The 24,228-nt window shown below is 37.8% G+C and overlaps 1 protein-coding gene across 1 annotated transcript in view; it reads right to left on the minus strand.

Moving 5' to 3' along the window:
• Window positions 1-7,400: 7,400 nt before the first annotated feature.
• The window catches only part of KLHDC10 (kelch domain containing 10), a 91,482-nt gene continuing 74,654 nt past the window's right edge, over window positions 7,401-24,228 (minus strand). Inside the window, exons 7-12 of the mRNA XM_044679019.1 lie at window positions 13,387-13,535; window positions 12,339-12,423; window positions 10,930-10,996; window positions 9,690-9,737; window positions 8,399-8,538; window positions 7,401-7,831 (exon numbers count right to left, since the gene is read on the minus strand). Of these exons, the coding sequence (XP_044534954.1) occupies window positions 7,622-7,831; window positions 8,399-8,538; window positions 9,690-9,737; window positions 10,930-10,996; window positions 12,339-12,423; window positions 13,387-13,535 (699 nt within the window). The 3' untranslated portion in view covers window positions 7,401-7,621. The remainder of the gene's footprint in view (window positions 7,832-8,398; window positions 8,539-9,689; window positions 9,738-10,929; window positions 10,997-12,338; window positions 12,424-13,386; window positions 13,536-24,228) is intronic.

A 24,228-nucleotide genomic window follows, 5' to 3' on the forward strand; every position in this document is an offset into this window, starting at 1 on the left:
GTTGTGCTATGGCCCTAAACATGTCCCTCTACCTCTATAGCACTGGTAATGGCCTACTTCATCCTCCTAGCTGTGTATTTCTTTGCGCCTTCCCCTGCTGGCTGCTGCTACTTCCTTCCTACTGGACCAACCATTTGGCTGCATCTGAGCTGACTGGGTACTTTCCTTTGAGGCTGAGGGACCTGTGTAGGTCTTAAGGATTTATTAATCTGGTTTGAAATCTATAGAACTACACTGGGAAGCCAGAAGGAGTCCATCTAAATCTCTCCAACTTTACACTTCTCTATTCACTTCTTCATTTTTATATGGTGGAAACTATTAAAGAACAAAAGCTACATTTTCACTAAAACTTTATTCCCTTGATTTTATTTTTGCAGGGAAGGGAAGGGACTAAGCAAATGAAATGAGATCTCACTTTTCCCTTGCCACATCCAAGAATATTGATGATGAATTTCCAAAGGAAAAGTGGGAAAACAGTACTATATTTTACAGCCTCAATCTGCCTGCACTACACTCTCCTTCCCTACTTAATACAGAAACTACAGGTAACAAGATTTTTGCTGTGTCCTAAAAGGGTAAAAACAGATTAGAGGTGAAAAAGGCAGCTTTGACCATTTACCCTGCTGTCATGCAATGCCCGGAGAAACTAACAGCTTTTACTTCATTAATTTGCATCTTTTAAAAAAAATTTTGACCTGTTTTAGAATCTGTAATATGTATTGGTTCTAAGGCAGAAGAGTGGTAAGGGCTAGGCAATGGGTTGCCCAGGGTCACATAGCTAGGAAGTGTCTGAGGCCACATTTGAACCCAGGACCTGCCTGGCTCTCAATTCAATGAGCCACTAAGCTGCACCACGAATCCCTGTTTTGAGGAGATAAGCTATCAATTGAAGAGGTGGTAGTTTTCTCTGGGTAAAAGGAGGAGGTCAGCTACACTGAATTCCCTTCCTTTTCATTGTCAAACACCCTAAATTCACATGCTATTCACCAAACCAGATAAGATTACTAAAGGATGTGTGAAAAAAAGAAAGGAATAAGACTAACATCTCCTTAACACCACTAATATTAATTCACTAAAAACTAGATATCAATTCTTTGTTTCTTAGTCACTACTTAAAAAAACAAAAACTGATTTCAACAAAAGAGAATTCTATTACCATAAAAGTGAGCAGCTATGGAATCAGTTATGAAGCTGCTTTTTCATTGATGAATTCAATGGGAGGCTATTTTCCTATTCAGGGATTTAAATATTCTTAGGATGAAATAAAGGAGGTTTGCACTGACAAAGGAAACCAAGTAGAGGAAAAAATTGGTCACAAAGGGCTGGTGATAGAATCAGGTTCTTGATTTATCTGAAACTCTTAGCATCTAGTTCAACTCACCTCCTCCTACAGATGAGGCAAATGAGACTCAAAGGATTACCTTCAAGGTCACACAGCTAGTGGCAGTCAAACCTAAAATAGATTCATAATGACAGCCAACTTTATAGGGTACTTTATATACATTGTCTTATTCTATCCACATCACTCTTGAGTTGGATACTCTGAAATGCCCATTTGATAGATGAAAAAATGGAGGCTTCAAGGTTAAGCTGTTTGTTCTTGGTCACACAGATCATAAGTCATTAGAAACAGAATTCAAAACCAGGAGTCTTATCTCTTATTGTCCAGCCTCCTTTCCTCTCACCACAATGCCTCTCTACCAGGGCCATTTTATATTTCCAGTCCAATATTCTTTAAACTATGCCCACCATTTCACCTTTAGTATCTAAGAGCACCAACTACAATGCTACATCTGGAGTGTCCTAAACTTTACCAAGTTTTGGAGTGGAGAGGGGAGCAGTTTGTTGGTGAGCTGTGGAATCTGACATCATTTGGCACCCAACCCACAGGCCAGGTTCCACAACTACTCTAAGGAGACTAGGCTGGCCATTAAGTAACTGGATTTTAAACAGGTTTATTGAGCAGATCTCTTTAGAAAACAAACAGCAAAACACTGACAGGGTACATGAATACACAGTGGAAATACTAGGGAAATTCCTCTATGCTCCCTACTGCACACAGAAAACCAGGCAGGATGGAAAAATTGTTCTCATTATATTTCATGCACAGAGGACTGCAAAAAGACATCTGGAGCAGCCTAACAGGGCTGCACCATACAGCCACAGGGCAAGGCAACATTACGTATGGCACCAAACATACTATATTTCTGGTAAAGAGCTAGGCCTAGGTTCATTCCTTAGAACCTGCATTACAAAGTTTTTTCTTGACTAATGTCTTCTGGTATGTATTTTCACAGATATTTATCAACACTCCCGCTTTTTAAGATAATAGATGTTAAAATGTTCTTTTGTACCTTTCTTTGTATATTAAGGGGACAGGATGGACAAGCTATCAGTCATTTCAAATGGCCAAGTGGTGACTTTTCATAAGAACATACATTGCTATGAACTCTGAAAACCTCTGGGTTTACATCCTGCACTTACTACACAAAATCTACGTTGATGCCTTGAAAAAAAAGCCACTAGTCATTTTTGGAGATATAAAACTCAAAAAACTAGTTAGTAGTTTTTATTCCAACATTAAATATACTGAAGGAGTCATCTTTTTGAGCATGATGTTTCTGTATTGGCCCCGGTCTACAACTTGCCTTGCTAAGAGAGGCATACCCTTCCTGAATATTTAAGGAAGCAGGACAAGCTAGAAGAAGCCAGGACAGAGTTTGGCTTCTAGAGTTCATGATCCCTGGAATTTAAACCTTTATCATCTTCCCCCAACCCCCTTGGAGCAAAAAGTATTCAATACCAGAACTGTTAATATGAAAGGGAGACCCTTTACATTATTAATTCAAGATCTTGGTGGCGAGAAACTTTTAATTCAGTAAGCTAGACACAGCTTTAACTTCTGTGAACATGGTAAAAAGAGCCCCTTTTGAAGAATTGTGACTAATGATCCTCAAAAAAAAACAAACAAACCCTTCCCTTTATCTGTTTGCAAAACTATGCAGCCAAATAAATTAATGCTAAAAAGATTAAAAGGTGTTCCTTCAACTTTAGTGGTGACATGAGTAGCTGCAAAAAGTCAAAGAAATGTCCTAACTGTTAAATGTTTTCCCTTGTACCATATACCAATTTCCTTTACCTTAGGTGCCAGGAATTCTTTGGTGGTTACAAGGAGACAGAACATCTAGAACAAGACATATGTGTAAGTGTTTGTGTGTATAAGACAATGAAATTCCTTCCTATTTCTGCAACATGAGAATCCTAAAAAGATCCCCAAGTTACAGAAGTGATCAGAGGACCAAAATGAAGGCAGTCATATGAATAACACCCATTATAATCATTCTGATTATTCAGAACTATTTATCCAATGGAACTCAGATGCCTCTGCTCACTATTAGCCCCTCTTCCAGAAAAACAGGGATGAGGGGCATTGACAAAATGGAAAATGGTTTGAGAAAATGCTATACTGAGTAGAAATGGATTCAGTCTTTCATGCTGCTCCCACACTTTCACTACCATTACTACTAGCCCTGCATTCCAAATAAGACACTGCTGACATCTCCTTTGCTTGAGACAGCTCTATCTCAAATGTATGTGGTAACCAATGACATTTTCCTTTCTCTTCTTTCTAGTGATATTATTATCAAGGCAAATTACTTAATACACATTTTCTATTTTGAGTCCCTGGAAAAATTGGCCTCTCAAAGAAAAAGGTTTCACTTTGGCTTATGATAAATGATTAACTGTTTCATTTATAGTCTTATATATATGTTTACAGTGTAGAAAATATTTCATTAAAAGTCATTTTCCTATTCACATAGAAACAACTTTAAGCATAAGGGGAAGGATGGCTTTAGAAGTATATTTAGATTTCTTCATGTATAGATTTCCTTTGTTCTTGGAAAGGACTGCTTTCCAAATGAAAAATAGGTGCTTTAATTTTAAAGCATTCTGTAAATATGAGTCATTATTCTGCTAAGTGGACAAGGAGCTAGGAAATGTGCAAATAGTAGATGACACAAAGGAATTTTAAATAGACATTCCAACTATCATATGCCACCAAAAACAAGTCTCTAAAACCTGAAGCCAAAAAACTCCCTCAGATTCAAAAATCAGAAATTGAAAATTTCAATTTTGCCAAAAAACTGGTCTAAAGCAAGCTGATACATAGTGTGATTAGAAAATAATGGATTGATTTCCCTAAGCTATGTACATCAATCTGACTCACTGCTTTATGCTCACAACTGTTTACCTATCTATACATATTTATGACCTGCACTCAGGTTCTTCTCTGATGCCTCAAAAGAGCATGGAGGCTTGGGCCTATAACAAGGTCAAAAAGTGTTTTGTGCAAGCTAGATCACAGACTGTCACTCAAAAGACCAACCTAGCTAAGTTTGGGAAAGTTCATCATCAGAAAAGAAGTCACTGGGTGAATTTTTGTGACCTCAGCAATTCATGAAGACTGTTTCCTAAGGCAAAAAGATTTTTATCTGTATCAAAAAAAGATGGTACTCCACAACAATGAAATCGCAGATCTTATGAAGTACTAAAGAAGCACATATATAAAAACACATCATAGTAATACAGATATACATTGCACTTAAATTTGTAGATGACAAATAAGACATGGTTCCAGATGATGTCTGAAAGAGGCAGATGCTTTCATGCTACAGGCACAAGAGTCAAGGTGAAATCATATTGCTAGCTAATTATATAACAAAATTCTTTGCAAACTCTTAAATTCATTCCAACAAGATCATTTAAATAAATACTACACATGGACAGCTAGGTGGCACAGTAAAGCATCAAGCTTGGAGTCAAGAAGACCCGAGTTCAAATCCAACTTCAGATATGTACTAGTTGTGTGACCCTGGGCAAGTTACTTAAACCCTGTTTGCCTCAGTTTCTTCATCTGTAAAATGAGAACAAAATGGCAAACCACTTCAGTATCTTCTCCAAGAAAACTCCAAATGGGATCATGAAGAATCAACCACAACAGAGAAATGACTCAACAAAACAAACATAGCATAGGAATTTTCTGAGCTGGAGTCAGAAAAGATGTTCTTGATTTGTGTCTCCAAATCTTCAGTAGTTGGTCTATTTAGCCAGTCACTTCAATTCAGCCTGTTTCATCTAAAATATCAGGATGATAATACTTCAAGTACTTTCACAGGGCTGATGTGAAGAAAGCACTTTGTGTATCTTAAAGCATTATATAAATGTTAACTCTCATTCGGGAAGAATTGTGTGTTTCATTATGTAGCATTTGGAGAGATCTAGCTACACGTGTCCTTTTCACTACTTTAATGAACAGGATCCTCTGGACAAAGGATGGAAGGATCCTTTTTACAAGGAAACCAGGTATTCTGACTGCTGAGGTCAATAAAGGCTGCTCTAATGCAGACAGTGTGAGTGCTACTATTCTTCTGGCTCTGGAGCTACCAAGGGGTCTGCTAACAGATAAGAGAGTGACCACTGAGCCAGACCCCTCTCTCCAGCTTTCTAGAACAGGTGTCAGTTACTGCTACAGAATCACAAGGCTCCAAGCTGAAGGATCTCATTCTTTGGCCTCAGGAGAAATACCATCCTTCCCACCCGACCTGACAGCCTGGTTTGTCCCATACTTCTGTCAATACTATTAGCTCAGACTGGCAGCTTACCACAGAACTGCTACCTGTGAACTAAAATGAGCTTATCTTGACTAGCCATCACAGGGAAATCATGCTCTTAGCAAAGCAACAACAACAACTTATAAAAGGTTAGCAAACTATTAGTAGTAAAAAATATGGAAAAGGACAAGACGTACTATGTAGTTGCCCATATGAAAAGAGGAGCAAGCTAAAACTGTCCAAAGGTAAAAACCCAAAAGTTAATCCCAATCTACTACAGATCAAAACAAATCTGTTAAGTTTTCATGCCACACAGATGGGATGTTATAAAAAGGTCTAGAAGAAGGGTCAAACTATAGTTTTACACTCCACACAGCTCTACGCTCCTTTCCTAGATACTGGATGTTTTTAACTCAGAGAATATTTAAAACACATATACCCTCAAGCAATTTTTTAAGTGAAGGAAAGATAAAACTATTTTTAAGAGTTAGTTGAAACAAAAGGCACTTAAACAGAAAAGCATGTCCCAAATCTACACTGGACCTAGCTGGGACAACCAGGTCTGCATTTCCTATGTTTCTTAAGCACCTTTATTAACTATGTATATTCACATGTCCACCTGACTATGATCTATGCAATTGTAATCTAACAGATCAGTGAAAAAGTAAATCAGAAATTCAAGTCACTTTCTTAAATTTAGAAAGTACAAGATTGAAAACTCCACACAAAATTGAAAATGACATTCAACTGCATTCTTCCCCCATGATGGCTATTAAATGATACTTGATTTCCCAGAATGGATCATATACTGATTTGGGCTTTTTCCATCTACTAGGATCATATGACTCAAGAGCACAATGCATATATGAACAGAAAAGAAAAGCAGAACAGTAGTTGGCTTTCTAAAGGGAAAATCCCATTGCCTGAGAAAGTAAGAGGCTTGTGGTCCAGAGCCTAAAAAGCAGCAGGTTACTTACTTAAATGGCACAGATTCTGAGGCCTGGAAGATGCTTTCAATGAAGGCCAAAGCTCATGTTTCAGATCATAGACCAAGTCTGAATTCTCCAAAAAGGAAACAGCTGCAGGTTATCCTTGTACATTTTGAACTATGTGATCCTAGTTCCTCATGATCAACTTCACAATCCACATTACATGACTGGAGCAATTTGTTTAGAATCATATTTCACCATGAGGTGAGACAGGAAACACTGAAAAACACTGAAAGAGCATGCCAGTGTTTTTAAGACATTCTGACTTGCTTTGGATAAGTCTCTTTTTTTATTTGGAATGTTCCTGGTACCCTGGTCTTTAGGAGCAGCGTGACCATAATGTACATACAAGTTTTTAGGTAAGCCACCATTTCCCTACCCCAAAGGGATAAATAGGTAAACAACCTAGAACTTCTAAGTTGCCTTACCCTTCCATCAAAAGCCAACATATGCATTTGGCTATCTATACAGTAAAATGTCAAAGATTGCTGCAGTTAGAAAGATCTACTCAATTAAATACCTCTTTATAAACTGTAAACAATAAATTAAAACATCTGGGGTCAAGGAAAACCAGCAAGGCTTTCATCCAAGCACCCTTCCTATGCTTCCTGAACTACTGTAATCTGGTGACGATATTTCAAAGTCAGAGAGCACTAGCCAAAAGTTGCTGACTATATGTTTAGAATTTTCCTGAAAAAGAAGTTTATACTTTTATCTTGATTCATGATATTTTAAAGAGATTTTCAGAGGGATAACTTCCCCCTCCTTTTCCCATCAAGAAAGAGGGAACTGGGGGAAAGGGAAAGGGGAAAGGAAGAGGGAGAAGCAGCATAAGGGGAAATTCACACATTTCCATAAACTTAAAAACAAATTTACAGAAAGGCATCGGATGTATTTTCTGAGTAAGGCCTTGATCAGGGTACTCAGTCCTCTTGGTAGGACACTCCACGCTGCTCATAAATAGAGAAAGAAGTCTCTTTAAATTATTATTTCCAGGGTGAATGAACAGTCCAGAAATCCTCATTTCAACCGCTCAATGAGTCCCTGTGTGAGTCCAAGGTGCAGAAGTTGTGTCCGGGAGAGGTTTGCTAAGTGAGGGAAGGCCCCAAGTAGTTTCTCCCATGACAGTTCCAGAAGACTGGGCACCACCAGCCATATCTTAAATAATGAACCAGTCCGTTTATTTTCATGGATGTTCACCACTCCTCCATGAATGTACATGCAACCAGCCTGTAAACAAATAGGGCAAACAGAAAAGTATAAATTAAATGAAGAAAAAAGACATACTGATAATCTAATGAACTCTTCTTGGAAAATAGATTTTTATAAAGCAGGTAGAACCAAAATGATATTCGCTATCAAGTCACATAAACAAATACCAGTAATTTTTAAAAAGGTATGGCCATTGTATATTAATAAAGCTATGAGAATTAATGTATATCTATTATAAGGTTGACATTCAGGAAGAATATTCACAGGATTGTAGACTTGCAAGAAGAGATTTTAAAAACTATTATCTAGTCCAATCCCTCATATTACAGATTAGGAAATTTTAGGGTCATAGAGATTATGTGACTTGTGGAATTAGAACCCAGCAATGGATCGCTGATTTGACATGCTGTGGTGTTTTGAATGTGTAGGTCTTGGTATTAAGTATTAAGTGTCTTTCCTTCTTCAAAGTGGAGTCTTATATATAAAGGAGTTTATCTGCTTATATCAGAATATCATTATTAATATCTCCAAACAGAAATGAGCTTGCCTACCCACTCCCTTGCAAGGAATAAAATAAAAACTTACTGGTGTAACAGCTGCACAATGGAAATAAACTGGCTCAGGCATAACAGCTGGAAGCTTTAACCACTGGAAAGTTTGCAGACTCAATTTCCAGACATCTCCCAGAATTACTTCTCCATTATAACCACCACAAACAAATACATCTATACAGGACAGAAATAAAGAGCAGATTATATGAGCCAAATTAACCCAATGTTTAAGGCAGATTACATGACTTGCTAAGTTTTATTTTCATGCCACCTAAAGATACCATTTATGTGGTACCAAATTCTACACTGAAGGAAGACCATGGAAAACCAGCAGAAAAACAAACTGGGGAAGACCAAGTGTTATGGGGGTCTTTAAAAATATCCATAATATCCCCTAAAAGAGTATAGATTCTGCAATCTATACCAATGTAAGTAGAACCATTCCCACAGGGACAAGCATAACTGCTTCCTGGCTTTAGGTCACAAATAGACAATCCCTGGCTCTTCAGTAGTTATAAAACCATAGGCCAAGGATAAGACAGAAGTCCTAACTCACCTGGGATGTTCAGTATCACTATGTCTTAGCTCTTCTAAGTGTGTTGAGCTAATTATCCAGTTCCCAAGATCAAAATATGAACAAAAGCATACTAAAAGCCAAAAAACTTTTAAGTAAAAAAGAGCTGCAAACTTATGAGGATGGGTAGGCATTCAAGTTCTATGCAACAATGTAGGAATTTTAGCTAGAACCAGAAGGCATAATTATTTTTGTAGCATGTCTATAAGATAGAGCCGAACCAGAAAATTTCTGAATCCCCAGAAGGGTCTACAGTTCATCACTAGTGAAGTGAAAATAGTTCACTCAGTTACAATTCAATGATGATAAAAAATTAGGTCACTTTTAGGAAAGTTGTCTGGAATTTAAAAAATCTTTTTTCATTTGGGTTCAAAAAAGACTTTAATAGTTTGGATCTTCATACCAAAAACAATTCCTCAAACAATGGTACTCTTCTCAGTTGTGTTTTTCTATGACTAACAGACTAACATACTGTTTGTTAATAACCTTAAGGGGTGGGAGGTAAGCAGAGTGATGAAATGAAATAGTATCTTCCGAGGAAAGGTTATTCATGTAACATATAAAGAACTTGGAAAAATAATATTTTCTACTTCCTGAATGACACAGTACCTTTGAAGCTAATATTTCTATCTGGCACCAGAGAACAGTTTTCTTCCCTTGTAAGTACTATTGTTATACTCTCCTACTTTCAATTGGCCACTCACTCATTAAATACAGAAGCTAAAAGTAATATTTAGTATAATGTCCTTACCACTTTTTATTTGTACACAACTGTGACATCTTCTGGCTGCAGGGAAACCTGACAAACACATATATACAAAGCTCTATTATTCACACAAAGCATAATGCTAATATGACATAGTAAAAGACACTCTATGAAACTGCTCAATTAAATAAAGCATATAAACTCTTCCTCAGTTACACTAGAAAAAGCTATAAAGTGCAATAGCCTTAGTTTGACAAGAATGTGATGAGACCACAAAGACTAGAAATAATCTAATAACCAGCATAACTGGTGTGATAAAGAAGTGGGGTGGCAATAGCGCAGGTATTCCAACCTTTGTAGGTTTTGTGTTTTCTCATGATTCTTTACACACCCTTTGGGCTGAAAGAGAATAGAGTGATCAACTATTGCAATGCCCTCATTTTACAGATGAGGAAATAAAAGTCTTTGAGTAAAGTGTGATTTGCCCAAAGTTACAAAGGAGGCAAGAAGCAAAGCTGAAATTTAAACCTAGATTCTCCAACTCCAAATTTAATTCTCTGTCCACTAACAGGGTTTTTGTTTTTTTAATTTTAAACCCTTAACTTCTGTGTATTGACTTATAGGTGGAAGATTGGTAAGGGTAGGCAATGGGGGTCAAGTGACTTGCCCAGGGTCACACAGCTGGGAAGTGTCTGAGGTCAGATTTGAACCTAGGACCTCCTGTCTCTAGGCCTGGCTCTCAATCCACTGAGCTACCCAGCTGCCCCCTACTAACAGGTTTTTAAATATAAATTCTGCTCTATAATGCTCCCCCATGTCTGTCATAGAATTCAACAATTCTTGTAAAAAGCACATTTCTATGGAGTGACTGAATGATGGAAACAATTTCCATCTGAGTCTAGAACAAAACTACTCTCTAACATCAGTCCGATTTAAAATATCAAACATGGGGGCATCTGGGTGGCTCAGTGGATTGAGAGGCAGGCCTAGAGACAGGAGATCCTGGGTTCGAATCTGGCCTCAGACACTTCCCAGCTATGTGACCCTGGGCAAGTCACTTAACCCCATTGCCTAGCCCTTACCACTCTTCTGCCTTGGAGCCAATACACAGGATTGACTCTAAGCTGGAAGGCAAGGGCTTAAAAATAAATAAATAAATGGAATATCAAACATTCCTACTTTAGGACCACAAGTCTCAATTAAATCATTTTCCCCCTTACAATTAAGCACTCAAAAGAGAAAATTACATTTACTCAAGGATAATGAATCAGCATTTATGATTTACCTATTTTTTCATGGGGTCTTGTTGCAATTTCCTCCCACGTGTTCGTTTCAAGGTTGTATGCATGAATCTTGGGAAAAGGAAATACCATATATATATAAAAACATATTTATTGCAAACAATGATAAACACTTGTGACTTTAGATGGCCAACAAGCCATATTTTAATGCTTGCCTGCACAAACACCATGCATTCCAATGAAAAGCTTTCTTAGACCTTGCATCTCTCTAATCCATCCTCATTCTTTAACAAAAACAGTCATTAAATTGAATCATTTAAAACAAGATTCATCAGCTATATGTACAATGAAATACTCACTGGGATTGATGTTTCCAAATTCTCTCTAGATTATAAGACAAAATCTAATGGATTCTAAATCTTAAGAACCTCCCGAGGAAAAAAGATCTTTTTAACTCATCAACCAAGGATAAGGATTACTATACAAAAACCTATTTAGAACCAGTTCTCAAAAGACTGAATCCCCCTAATGATTCCTAATATCATAATCTGGAATTACATATTCCTCCAAGGGAATTGGATTAAGCCATACCACAACATAATTTAATTCTTTCCTATATAATCTTCTGTGAGAAAACTAAATTTTTTTCCCTCTAATAACAATGGAAAATTATGGTAGTTGTGTGACTCATCTCCACTCAGCAACAAGGTCACTAAAGTGTAAATCAAATAGCCCCTTAAGTAGTGGCTTACAAATCCCAATGTTAAGGTTTAATTTTCATTTGCTTCTTAACAGCAAACAGTCTGAGATATAGATCAAAGGAAAAACACATTAAAAATAAAAAAAATTTAAAAGAGCAAAATAAAGTGTTATGATATCCAGATCATATTACATTTCCAAACATGGTTACACACTAACAGACCAAAGTTAAGCTCTAAGAAAACTTAATTTTGTTACTATTTAGCCATCTTTCAAATAGTGACAAGAAAGGCTTTTAAGCAACATGAATTCTCACTTATATATGGTAGTGGGGCAAGTAAATCATTTTCTGTGGAAGTTATTACTATTCAAAATGCTTTGCAACCTAGAAGGTACCAGAACTGATTTTACACCACTGATCCTGGGAATGATGCAAAAAAATGGAATTCCTACTTCAAATTCTAACACTGGGCATTTCTTTCTAAATTTACTAAATTTTCACTTCAAGGTACTTTCCTCATAGTTTCTAAGGAGATATATTTCATAAGGCATATTCAATTCTTGGCCTGTAACATAGCAGAAGTCAATGGATCCAATACTATTAAAGGGTATTCAACACAAAATTGATGCTCAACACATGATAGTGACTGGCCTTAGCGATTAAAATTAGTGACTAAAACTAAAGTAACTGAAACTAAAATTTTTGGTTAAAATACTATTATTCATATCCTTCTGTTCGGAAAGGCCTTTTTACCTTATTTAAGGGATAAGCTGTCCAGGAAGTCCCACCTCCCAAGATGTATATCCTCTGCCCATCATGTGCAATTTCATGTCTATACCTGAAAATATCAAATACACTTAGGAAAAAAAAGTATTTTTGTCCAAATTTAATAAAAACTTAGGTTATAGACCATCCTTCAGTTCAAATTACTTATTGGAAAAGTCAGAAATATAACAGGAAAAAAAATCTGGGTAAAACACCAATGATAAATAAATAAAACACCATTTGAAAGAATCTTACTAAGCTAATCCAAAAAGGTAGCTAAGTTTTTTCCTAGGGAACTAGTTTACCTTTCTTCCCTGAAGGATATAATTTTAAGACATCATTTTACAATTGCTTTCTCTAGATGGCAAAACAGTTTTGGAGTAATGAGTCAAATAAGATATAACAAAGAGAAAGATCTTACTCTTCTATGCCATTTTGAATAAGTACTTTAGGAGGAAAATACAAAGAGAAAAAAGTTTTTTAAATTAATCTTGCTATTCAATTAAAAATCCATTTGCATTTATATGAGATTAATCTTAAGAACAAGCAATTACTATAAGATGGTGAATAAGAAAAGGCAAGAGAAAGAAACTAGGGCTAGTACCTAAAAAGCAGAATAATGTAATGAGGCACTTAAATTCTTATGTCTCCCCAGTACTCACAGCATGTATCATACATACTAAGTGTTTAATAAATATATGAAGAATGAATAGATGAAAAATAGGGAAAATTGTCCTATGTTCCATTTTTTTTGATAATTAATACTACTAACTTCCTCTCCAAGATTCCAGTTGTTTATTTTGAACACAGAAAGTCCAGAATCTGAAAATTAAAATATCAAGGAGGGGTGAAATAGAAAAGATCCTCCATTTTAAGGGAAATGTACCATTCCCCCATCAGAAGATTGTCTAAACTGAGATCTACTGACCAGTTTTCTATTCAACATTCAGCTAAAGAATTTTCTTCCAGCTATGCACAGAAATTTTAAACAAGTAAAATCTTAGCAGCAAATGCCAAGTATATCTTAAAACTATACCTCTCTTCTGGCAGATCACAAGAAAGGTTGTTTGGTTTTAGCTGTATCCATTCCCGTGTATTCAGGTCTAACCGATGTAGGTCTGTACTGTACACATAGCCAGTTGTTCCTCCAAAGACATAAAGGAAGCCATTTATAATAGCCATTGCCTAAAAAAATAAAATAAAATAAAAAAAGAACCCAATTAATATACTAATATTACTAACTGGTCTCATCTGAGTTACAGTATGGTTGTGCTATAGACAGACACTGGCTGAGAAGCTATGTAGATAAACTCTAAAGGACAAGCATGATGATCACTGGTGACAGGGATATATAATCAGGTAGGGTAACTAAGCCAAAGGGCAGAAGTGGTATAAAATCCGGAAGGAATACCAGATTTACTACTAGGGAGAAACTAGAAGCAACAGGTCTGGTAAAGAAAGAACAGGGTAAATTAGTGGTAAATGCTTACCAAGGTCTAGTCCAACAAGTTCTTAACCTTTTGTGTGTGAAGTCTATGGACCCCTTCCCAGAATGTCTTTAAATGTGTAAAACAAAATACATAGGATTACAAAGGAAACATTACAATGAAGTATAGTTATCGAAATAAAAAAAAAAGTTTAGACCCGAGGTTAAGAACTTTCCACTAAAATTTAAAAGTCAAACCACAATTAGTAAAAAGAACTGAGGGCAAAACAAAAAGTGGTCAGAATACATATGGCATTGGCATAAAACCATTAAGAGAAATCAAAACCCAAGTCAACAAGGTTAATTACTTAAACAAAGGTGGATAGAACTGGCTCCCTCTGGTGTCCTATTCACTAGACAGGCTAGAATTTAAAAGACCTCTGACTTGGAGTCTGGTAGGCCCTACTATCTCCTATTCCTTATCTCCCCACTTAGAGATGTCTCTAGGTAGAATGGGGATACCCTCAGAGGTATGATATTGAGGGGAAAAAATCTGCCCATAATAACAGAATGTGAACAGAAGAAAATATTTGATTCTTTAGAACAATCCAAAAAATACTTGATGGGGTCTGGCCATGTTGAGATGAGAGTACAGGATTGCAGGTTTCATAAATTGTTTCTCCCTTACACAAATGCAGGGGTAATTATGGGGTTAATAGAAGGCTATGGTTCGACAGCACAGAGTGAAGACAGGTACGTTTTAAACAAGAAGGGCCACTGTAAGGGTGGGGGGGCATGTTAAGGGGTGAACCATCAGATTTAAAAACCTAGGTGGCAAGTAACAGCCCAATGAAACATTCCTCCAAAATCTATAAAGGAAACATTGACTAAAGATAGGGAACTGACAGTTAAATATGGTCTCCAATAAAAAGGTGATATTATCAGATTCAATGTTTGTCTGCCTTATCCTTGTAGGGAGAATTGGATTGCTACTGGTATAAGGGGTAACAAGTTGGTTAACATCTGGATAAAATCCATAATTAATCCATAAGATGATATAACTAGATAAATGACTACTAATTTAGGAAAATTTGACTGTGGGAAGGAACTGTATGTCTAACTATCCTGATGACAAATGATATAGTAACATAGGTCCTATATTTACATTTGCTTTATTAAAAAAAGGTTCCCAAAGCATGAAGCAAAGTAGGGTGCCTGTTTCTGAGCTAATCAAGCTTAGAAGATCTATTAACTAAGATATTCGACGGAAGGATATTGGTCATTTTGGTTCTGAGGACTTGAAATGTGCTACTAAAGTCACAGACATAGCTGACTACAATGATTGCACTAGCAATTACAGGAGTCTTGCTCCCATATTCAGAATTACTGTGCTTGTGGTTCCCTACAACAGAGGTAACAAAACACACAGCAACTGGCTAGAACCAGATTCAAATACAATTGGGAAAAATTTAACAAAAATTTTTTTAAAATACAAAAGAACACAGATAATATTAATATTTTCTAAGTCAATATGTAAACTGGCAGGGGTCCTTAAGTAAGCCTTGGTGGCCCTAGTTTCTATCTGAGTTTGACACTTAGATTCTCTATCACTGAAAAGTCAAGTGATAGTATGGTACTTTGGAAAAAACAACAAATTAAATTTTTTTTAAAATTGTGATCAGCATAGAATCACTAGAGGGTTATAGTCTAAACTTAAGAATACACTTAAAGTATTCATATTTTGTTCAGAAAACTATCTTCCAATTATTTCTTCTCCCTAGAAGAATATGAACTAAGTTATTACTGGACTAAGGTCCTGTCATGTATAAGATGGTCATCAAAAGTTCAAGTGTACTTGGCACCAATGAAAGGAAGTACTATTTAAAGATAATAATGGGGGCAGCAGGGTGGCTCAGTGGATTGAGAGCCAGGCCTACAGGCAGGAGGTCCTAGGTTCAAATTTGAATTCAGATACTTCCTAGCTGTGTGACCCTGGGCAAGTCACTTGACCCCCATTGCCTAGCCCTTACCACTCTTCTGACTTGTAGTCAATACACAATATAAACAGTATTGACTCCTAGACAGAAGGTAAGGGTTTAAAAAAAAAAAGCCAAAACAAAATCAAAGACAATAATGTTCTCAGTAACATTACACAAAAAAATTTATTTACTTGCCTTCTTGAAAAAGTTTGGTACTCCAGTTAGAGGCTGAAGAGTGGATATAACCTTGTCACAAATGGGTTTCCAAAAATTCCCACGTGCCTGTGCTGGGGGCCCTGTCATCCTATGAGGATCTATACCTCCAAAACAGAAGATGGTACAGTCATACAGCTGCACTATCATATTGTATGGATTTGAGAGAAGGGGCGTTAAGGAGAAGAGAATCTCTGTCAATCAACAGAAAAAAGGGAGGGAAGGCATTCCAAAAGGACCAATATTTTGACTACCAGCCACAACCCTAGATGTCACCGATGCGGGTAGATGGCAGTAAAGGAAGGATAAGATCATTTCATGGGACTATGAGCATATAATGAACTAATTTTGGCTTAACCTGCACATCTTCATGAAGACACTAAAGAAGGAAGATGAGAAAGATAATACCTCACAATCACCAATGAGTAGTAGAAAAAGAAAGAAGAGGTAAGTAGTTAGAAACTTGACTTAAAAATAAAAAAGTAAAGAGCATTTATTATTTGCATTAGAATGTAAGCAAGAAACTGATATATTGTCAATCCAACCTAGAAAAGAAGGAAAAAACAGGGGAAACTCACTAACAATAAAGCCTTGCTCAGAAGCTTCCAGGAACAGAGAACAGACCTGGTAAAAATAGCAAGTCTATCATAACAATTACCCCAAAAAAACTAGAAAAAAGATTTGTTTTTCTTTGTCCCAAGAGAGCTCTGAGTCTGGAGAGGTACAAGATTTGGATTGTTTTTCCCTACCAGAAATGACTATAATGAAAAGACAAAAGGTATCATATTAAAACATAATCTTAGGGGCAGCTGGGTAGCTCAGTGGATTGAGAGCCAGACCTAGAGACGGGAGGTCCTAGGTTCAAATCCGGCCTCAGACACTTCTCAGCTGTGTGACCCTGGGCAAGTCACTTGACCCCCATTGCCTACCCTTACCACTCCTTCACCTATAAGTCAATACACAGAAGTTAAGGGTTTAAAATTAAAAAAAAAAAAAAAAAAAAAACCATAATCTTAAAACTGGCAATAAGAACAAGCTAGAACTAAGGTTCTTAGCTCATGTGTGACCCTTAGGGCAAGTCAGTTAATACCAACTGCCTCCCCCTTACCAATCGAACCAATACCTAGCATCAATTCTAAGACATAAAGTAAGGGTTAAAAAAAATAAGATTTATAGCTCTAGCAAGTGTATAGAGCCAAGGAGAATTTTTCAGTGAGCTGCAAAGAGTATACTGTGTGCATGTGTTTTTGCCAATGCCTATTAACAGACAAATCTGTATAAAATTCAGGTAATTGTCATACTGCAAGATAAAAGGGAGAGGAATGCTTCCCATCTCTCCCATATCAAGGAGAAAGAAATGTTCCTTAAACAATTAGAAATGTTTCAAAAACAAAATGGGGGGAAAAGAATTTAAGACATATGTCAAGAGGTAAGAATGTAGAAGGATCAATATTACTGTTACTGTGTACAATATTTTCCTAGTTCTGCTTATTTCACTCTGCATAAGTTCTTATGGGTCTTCCCAGATTTTTCTTAAATCATTCAGCTCATCGTTTCTTATAGCACAACAGTATTCCATCATTATCATATACCACAATTTGTTCAGCCATTAACCAATTGATGGATATCCTCTGAATTTCTAACTCTTTGCCACTACAAAAAGAGCAGCTAGAAATATTTTTGTACAAGTCCTCCCCCCTACTTTTAAAAAATCTTTTTAGGGTACAGACCTAGTATAGGTATTATAGGATCAAAGTTTTATAGCCCTTTGGGTTTAGTTCCAAATTGTCTTCCAGAATGACTGAATCAGTTCACAATTCCACCAACAATGCATTAGTGTTTCAATTTTGCCACATCCTCTCCAACATTTATCACTTTCCTTTACTGTCATATTGGCCAACTGATAGGTGTGAGGCAGTATCCCAGTTCTTTTAATTTGAATTTCTCTAATCAAGAGTTAGTTAGAACATTTTTTCCATGATTATAGATAGCTTTGATTTCTTCATTTGAAAATTGCTTGTTCATATCCTTTGACCACTTATCAACTGGAGAATGACTTGTATTTTTTATGAATTTGATTTAGCCTCGATTGTATAAAAAAGCAAGCCATTCCCCAATTGATAAATGGGCAAGGGACATGAATAGGCAATTTTCAGATAAAGAAATTAAAACTATCAATAAACACATGAAAAAGTGTTCTAAATCTCTAATAATTAGAGAAATGCAAATCAAAACAACTCTGAGACACCAACTCACACCCAGCAGATGGGCTAAAATGACAGTAAAGTTAAATAACAAATTTTGGAGGGGATGTGGCAAAATATTAATGCATTACTGGTGGAGTTGTGAATTGACCCAACCATTCTGGAGGGCAATTTGGAACTATGTCCAAAGGGTTTTAAAAGACTCTCTACCCTTTGATACAGCCATACCACTGCTGGATTTATACTCCCAAAAGATAATAAGGAAAAAGACTTGTAAAAAAATAGTTATAACCATGCTCTCTGTGGTGGCAAAAAATTGGAATGATGGGATACCCTTCAATTGGGGAATGACTGAACAAATTGTGGTATCTGTTGGTGATGGAATACTATTGTACTTAAAGGAATAATGAAACTGGAGGAATTCCATGTGAACTGGAACAAACTCCAAGAATTGATGCAGAGTGAAAGGAGCAGAACCAGGAGAACATTGTACAAAGAGACAGATACACTGAGGCACAATCGAATGTAATGGACTTCTCTACTAGCAGAAATGCAATGATCCAGGAGAATTCTGAAGGACTAATGAGAAAGAACACTATCCACATTCAGAGAAAGAACTGTGGGAGTAGAAACACAGAAGAAAAACATATGATTGATCATGTGGTTCAATGGGGATATGGCTGGGGATGTAGACTCTTAAGAGATCACCCTAATGCAAATATTAATAATATGGAAACAAGTCTTTGATCAATGACACATGTAAAACCCAGTGGAATTGCTTGTTGGCTACAGAAGGGGAGGGAAAGAACATGAATCATGTAACCATGGAAAAATATTCTAAATTAATTAAATAAAATTTTTAAAGTAAATTTGAATTTGCCCTCTATATATTTGAAAAAAATGAGGCCTTTATCAGAGAAATATGCTGCAGAATATTTTTCCCAGTTTGTTGTTTCCCTTCTAATCTTGGTTACACTGGTTCTATTTATACAAATATAACATTCACTTCACATCTTATGTTTTTTATCTCTTGTTTGGTCATAAATCCTTCTTTCTCCATAGATCTGACAAAAAAACTATTCTATGTTCTCATAATTTGTTTAAGGTATCTCCCCTTATGTCTAAATCATATAATCATTTTGATCTTATCTTGGTATAGGGCAGCGTTGGCAAACCTTTTGGAGACTGTGTGCCCAAACTGCATCTTCAAGCCACTTGTGAGCCACCCATGTTACCCCAGAGAGCAGAGGAAGTACTCGCATTGGTCTGCTGGACAAGAAGGCAGGGCATGTAAAAAATATCCTCAAGCATAGTGCAGTGGGTGAACAGAACAGGTCCTTCTGTACCACCAGGGCACATGTACCACATCTTCACCAACACAGCTATAGGGTGTGAGATATTGGTCTATACCTAGTTTCTGCTATATTGAGTTCCAGTTTTCCCAGCAGTTTTTGTCAAATAGTGCATTCTTATCCCAAAAGCTGGGATCTTTGGATTGGACCTTAGATTGCTATAGTCATTGTTATGTTTAAACCCTGGGAAATGTGGGTCTCACCTTGATTGACAATTGGAGACATAAGAATGTTCCCAGATGCTGTGAGCCAGGGGCAAAAGTCGGTTGGCCTGAGAGCATAAATACCCCAACAGCCATCTGAGAGGGGCCTTTGACCATTGATCTTTGGGTCTTGGTCCTTGACCACTGATCTGTGGGGTCTCTGACTGTTGGTCATTGGTTCTCTCTGAATCTCCCTAGATCTTTAGGCATCTGAATCATTATAGCTATTTAGATCTCTGGGCCAGGGTGGTGATCGGGAAGAAGGAGGTCTGAGAAGAAGAGGTTGTTTTTTTTTTTAAGGGTGGTTACTTCCTGAAGGCTGTGAAGGCTAACACATCACAAACTGATAATAGGAAGCTGAGAGAGAAATCATCAATACAGCTGCATCCATTAGGGCAGACTCTCTTGTTTGACAGTGGCCAAGCTGAATTAGAGGGGGTTGTAAAGAACAATAGCTCCAGCTTTATAAATCAATAAGCCTCCAGTCCTGAGGGATTATAGCCTATAGATATTAGTTTAACAGGGTCTCCAATCCCCAATCCATATCCTGATTATCCTTCCCCAATTAGGATAAATATTTAATAAGTACCTTCCTGAATGGTCATTATATCACTACCCTTGGGGAGGGAGCAAACGCAGTCAGATGAACAATGTGATCCAAGGCTAATCAGAGCCCAGTATTAATAATTGATCCAACCCCAGGTGGGACCTGAAGGGTTACCCATCTACCTGACCATTTAGGGTCCTACCTGAGCACTGTTATTTAGAAAAGGGAATTATACCATCAAGCAAAGGTGATTGACAACCTAGGAGAATACCAAAACACAGCTTCCCTCACCAATATCCATATATCCCCCTAGTACCCCTTATTTCTTTATTTACCCTTGATTACTGTGTATTTAAACTATTCCACTGACCCACCTTCTATTTCTTAGTCAGTTCCAGATCCTTACATTCACTTGTAAAAAAGCAGTGAGTTACAGTTCTTCGAGACCACATATCTAAAATACAACAGAGAGCATCCTGAGCCTTGATCAACTCTGCAATTATTTCACACAGAGGAAAAAAAATATGAAGTCCTGGGCTAAAAACTGAAAATGGGCATGGATAATGTTTTGATCCCTTCTGTCAACTGAAAATAAAAAGTCAGAGCCATGAAATAAACTGGTTAGAAGATGACATCAGAATGGAAATGGTATTTCTGATTCAAGATATCATTTACAAGGGGGCAGCTAGATGGATCATTGGATTGAGAAACAGGCTTGAAGACAGGAGATTCTGGGTTCAAATGTACCCTCAGATACTTCCTAGCTTGTGACCAAGTCACTCCTCTGCTTTAGAATGTCAGTATTGAGTCCAAGATGAAAGGTAGGCGTTTTAAAAAAGAAATTCATAGAGTCACAGATTTGGAGCTAGAAGGTTTGTGAAATTAACATAAAAATATATCCCCATTTGGGCATAGCGCATTAAGAAAGAATACCAAGGGAGCAGTTGGATGGCTTAGTGGATTGAGAGGCAAGCCTAGAGATGGGAGGTCCTAGGTTCAAAACTGGCCTCAGACACTTCCTAGCTTTGTGACCCTGGGCAAGCAAGTCACTTAACCCTCATTGCCTAGCCCTTACCACTCTTCTGCCTTGGAAGCAATACACAGTATTGATTCCAAGACTGAAGGTAAAGGAAGGAGGGAGGGAGGGAGAGAGGGAGAAAGAAAGTGAAGAAAGGAAAGGAAAGGAAGGGCAGGGCAGGGCAGGGCAGGGCAGGGCAGGGCAGGGCAGGGCAGGGAAGGGAAGGGAAGGGAAGGGAAGGGAAGGGAAGGGAAGGGAAGGGAAGGGAAGGGAAGTGAGGGTAAAGGGGAAAGGGAAGAAAACCAAATCACACAATGGGGGAAGAACCTAGGGCCACAGGAAGTTGTGACTTCCAGAATGGCTGGCAGTTGAGGTGGCTGGTCAGGGGGCCTTAGAAATTTGCAAATCTGATCAAAAGGGCTTTAAACTGAAAACTGGACCAGGAAATGAGGGGAAACAGCTCATATATACTGACTAAACTAGAGAGTAATAGGAAAGGACATAAGAAAAATATCAACCTAAAAAGGAACACTAGAAAAAAAGCACCCAAGAAGGAGGGAAGGAATAAAATTTCTGATCTTACATATTTATGTATTCAATTATACATGTATTAGTAATCAATAAGGTGAAGCAGATATCTTCTAAGGATATACATTTCACCTCCTCTGAAACATGTGATGGCAGCACTGCATACTGAAAGCGACATGGATTTGGAGTCTGACCTGGATCTGACCAACTCCATGTGGGACCTTGATAAGGTCATGAAGGATTAGTGGGTTAAGATGGTGGCAGAGTAGAAGCAGCGTGCTTAACCTCTCCTAACCCACATATACATGACTCCGCAAGAGGACACAAAAACCAGATCCAGATGAACAAAGGGACCCCACAACAGGGCGCAACATTGAAGGTACATGGGATCTGGGCATCTCCATGCTATAAGGGGGTGAAATAGCTCTCACTAAAATGCTAGCTGAGCAACCACACACACACACACACACAACACCTACAGTACCAAAGCCAGCGCACAAGAGTTAGAGCAAGTTGGGGGCATTTATTAAGTTCTTGGCAGCTACCTGGGATTACCAGGGCCTGCTCCAGAGAGCAGCAAGACTTAAGACCCCAAGAGGCTAAAGAACGCGGACTTTGAACACAGACCTTGTGCACAGGTGTGGACCTTGGGTAGGGGCCCAGTGCGGAGGGGTACATGACTGTGGAAGCAGCACCCTGAGACTGTTAAAGGAGCCTTAGATAGAGGAGCGAGCAAGAGAACACCAGGAGGCTTGACTCTGAGAACAGCTAGACTTCAGACCCCAGGAGCCTAAAGAGCACAGATCGACCATGGGCGCGAGGATAAAGCTGAGAGGGCCGCAAGGCACTGTCTCAGGCAAAAACTGCTCCACAGCTCAACAGTCAGAGCCTGTCTGCCTCACTCAGACTTCTGACTGAGAAGAAAAACAGCATAATAATAATGGCAAGCGATGCACAAGAATCTCCAAAGATAAAGATCAAGAAGAAATCTTTAAGACTCAACAACTTTTACAAAGAAAAAATCCAGACAACAGAGCAACAGCAGAGGAGAACAAACAAGTAATCACATCCAAACCTTCCCCCAAAAAATGAAAACTGGTCACAAGCTCTTGAAGAGTTCAAATCTGAGATCATGAGAAAGATGGAAGAGATTTGGCAAGAAAATATGAAAAACAGAATAGATCAAATTGAAAAGGAAAATCAAAAGATTATAGCAGAAAATCAGTTTCTAAAAACCAGAAATAGGCAAGTAGAAACCAATGATCTCTAAAGACAGCAAGAACTAATAAAGCAAAGTCAAAAGACTGATAAAATAGAAGGAAACATGAAATATCTCGCTGAGAAAATGACAGATCAAGAAAACAGGTCTAGAAGAGACAATCTGAGAATCATTGGTCTTCCTGAAAAAGCAGAAATTAATAGAAATTTGGACTCCATGCTACAAGAAATTATCCGAGTAAACTGCCCTGATGGTCTTCAACAAGAGGGCAAAATAGACATTGAAAGGATCCACAGATCACCCTCTACACTAAACTCTCAAAAGACAATCCCCAGGAATGTAATAGCCAAATTCAAGAGGTTCCAAGTGTTATATTAAAAGGAGGATCTGCTATCTCTTAGATGTATAGGTAGATGGAGTACAGAGAGAGGATAGGATGACACCTCTCTCTCCTATAACAGTTGCCCAGGTAAGATCCTTTAGGTCAATGGATGATATCCCTTCAGGACCCACCTGGGGTTAATTGGTATTATTAAATTGGGCTCTTCAGCTTGGTAACGTTGGTAATCTGACTGTGTGACTCCCTTCCCAAATAAACTATGAATAATCAATTCAGGAAGGTACTTTAAACTTTAAATATATTTGGCAAAAAGAATAATGGTAAGGGAAAGAGGTATTAGGAGACCCTACTTTAAATTGATACTAATAAATCTCTAACTGCAGGCAAATGAAGGAATTGAGATGATAGCTTCTCTCTGGTACAGCCTGGCCAGAGCTAAACCAGAGCAGGCAAACTGCTGTGAAATCTTCAGCTTCTTCTTCAGTAGATCTTAAGCCTAATCAGTTGAGATTTCCACCCTTTTCCACCCTCTTCTTCTTCTCCTGCCCACTTCCCGGATCCCTCCCGGGCCCTGGGAAGCCTAAATGACTAAGATGATTACTTCCTAATATCTAGGGGTAGTAGAAACAGAGATGGTGGTCTAATACAAGTTGATGAAGGTACAGGAAACACAGGAGGAGCTTGCAGGGTTGAGTTTGCAAGTTTCTATTTCCCAAAGACCAGTATCCACACTGATCTCCAGCCTCAGGGACAGGTAAAAACCCCAGAACCTCTGTCAGGGTTCCCAACTGCTCTCTCCTGAGTCCGCATGCCTCTCTAGGAACATTCCATCCAACTGATTCACCTGTC

This window comes from Gracilinanus agilis, chromosome 5 (genome assembly GCF_016433145.1).
Source record: "Gracilinanus agilis isolate LMUSP501 chromosome 5, AgileGrace, whole genome shotgun sequence".
Classification (NCBI taxonomy): domain Eukaryota; kingdom Metazoa; phylum Chordata; class Mammalia; order Didelphimorphia; family Didelphidae; genus Gracilinanus; species Gracilinanus agilis.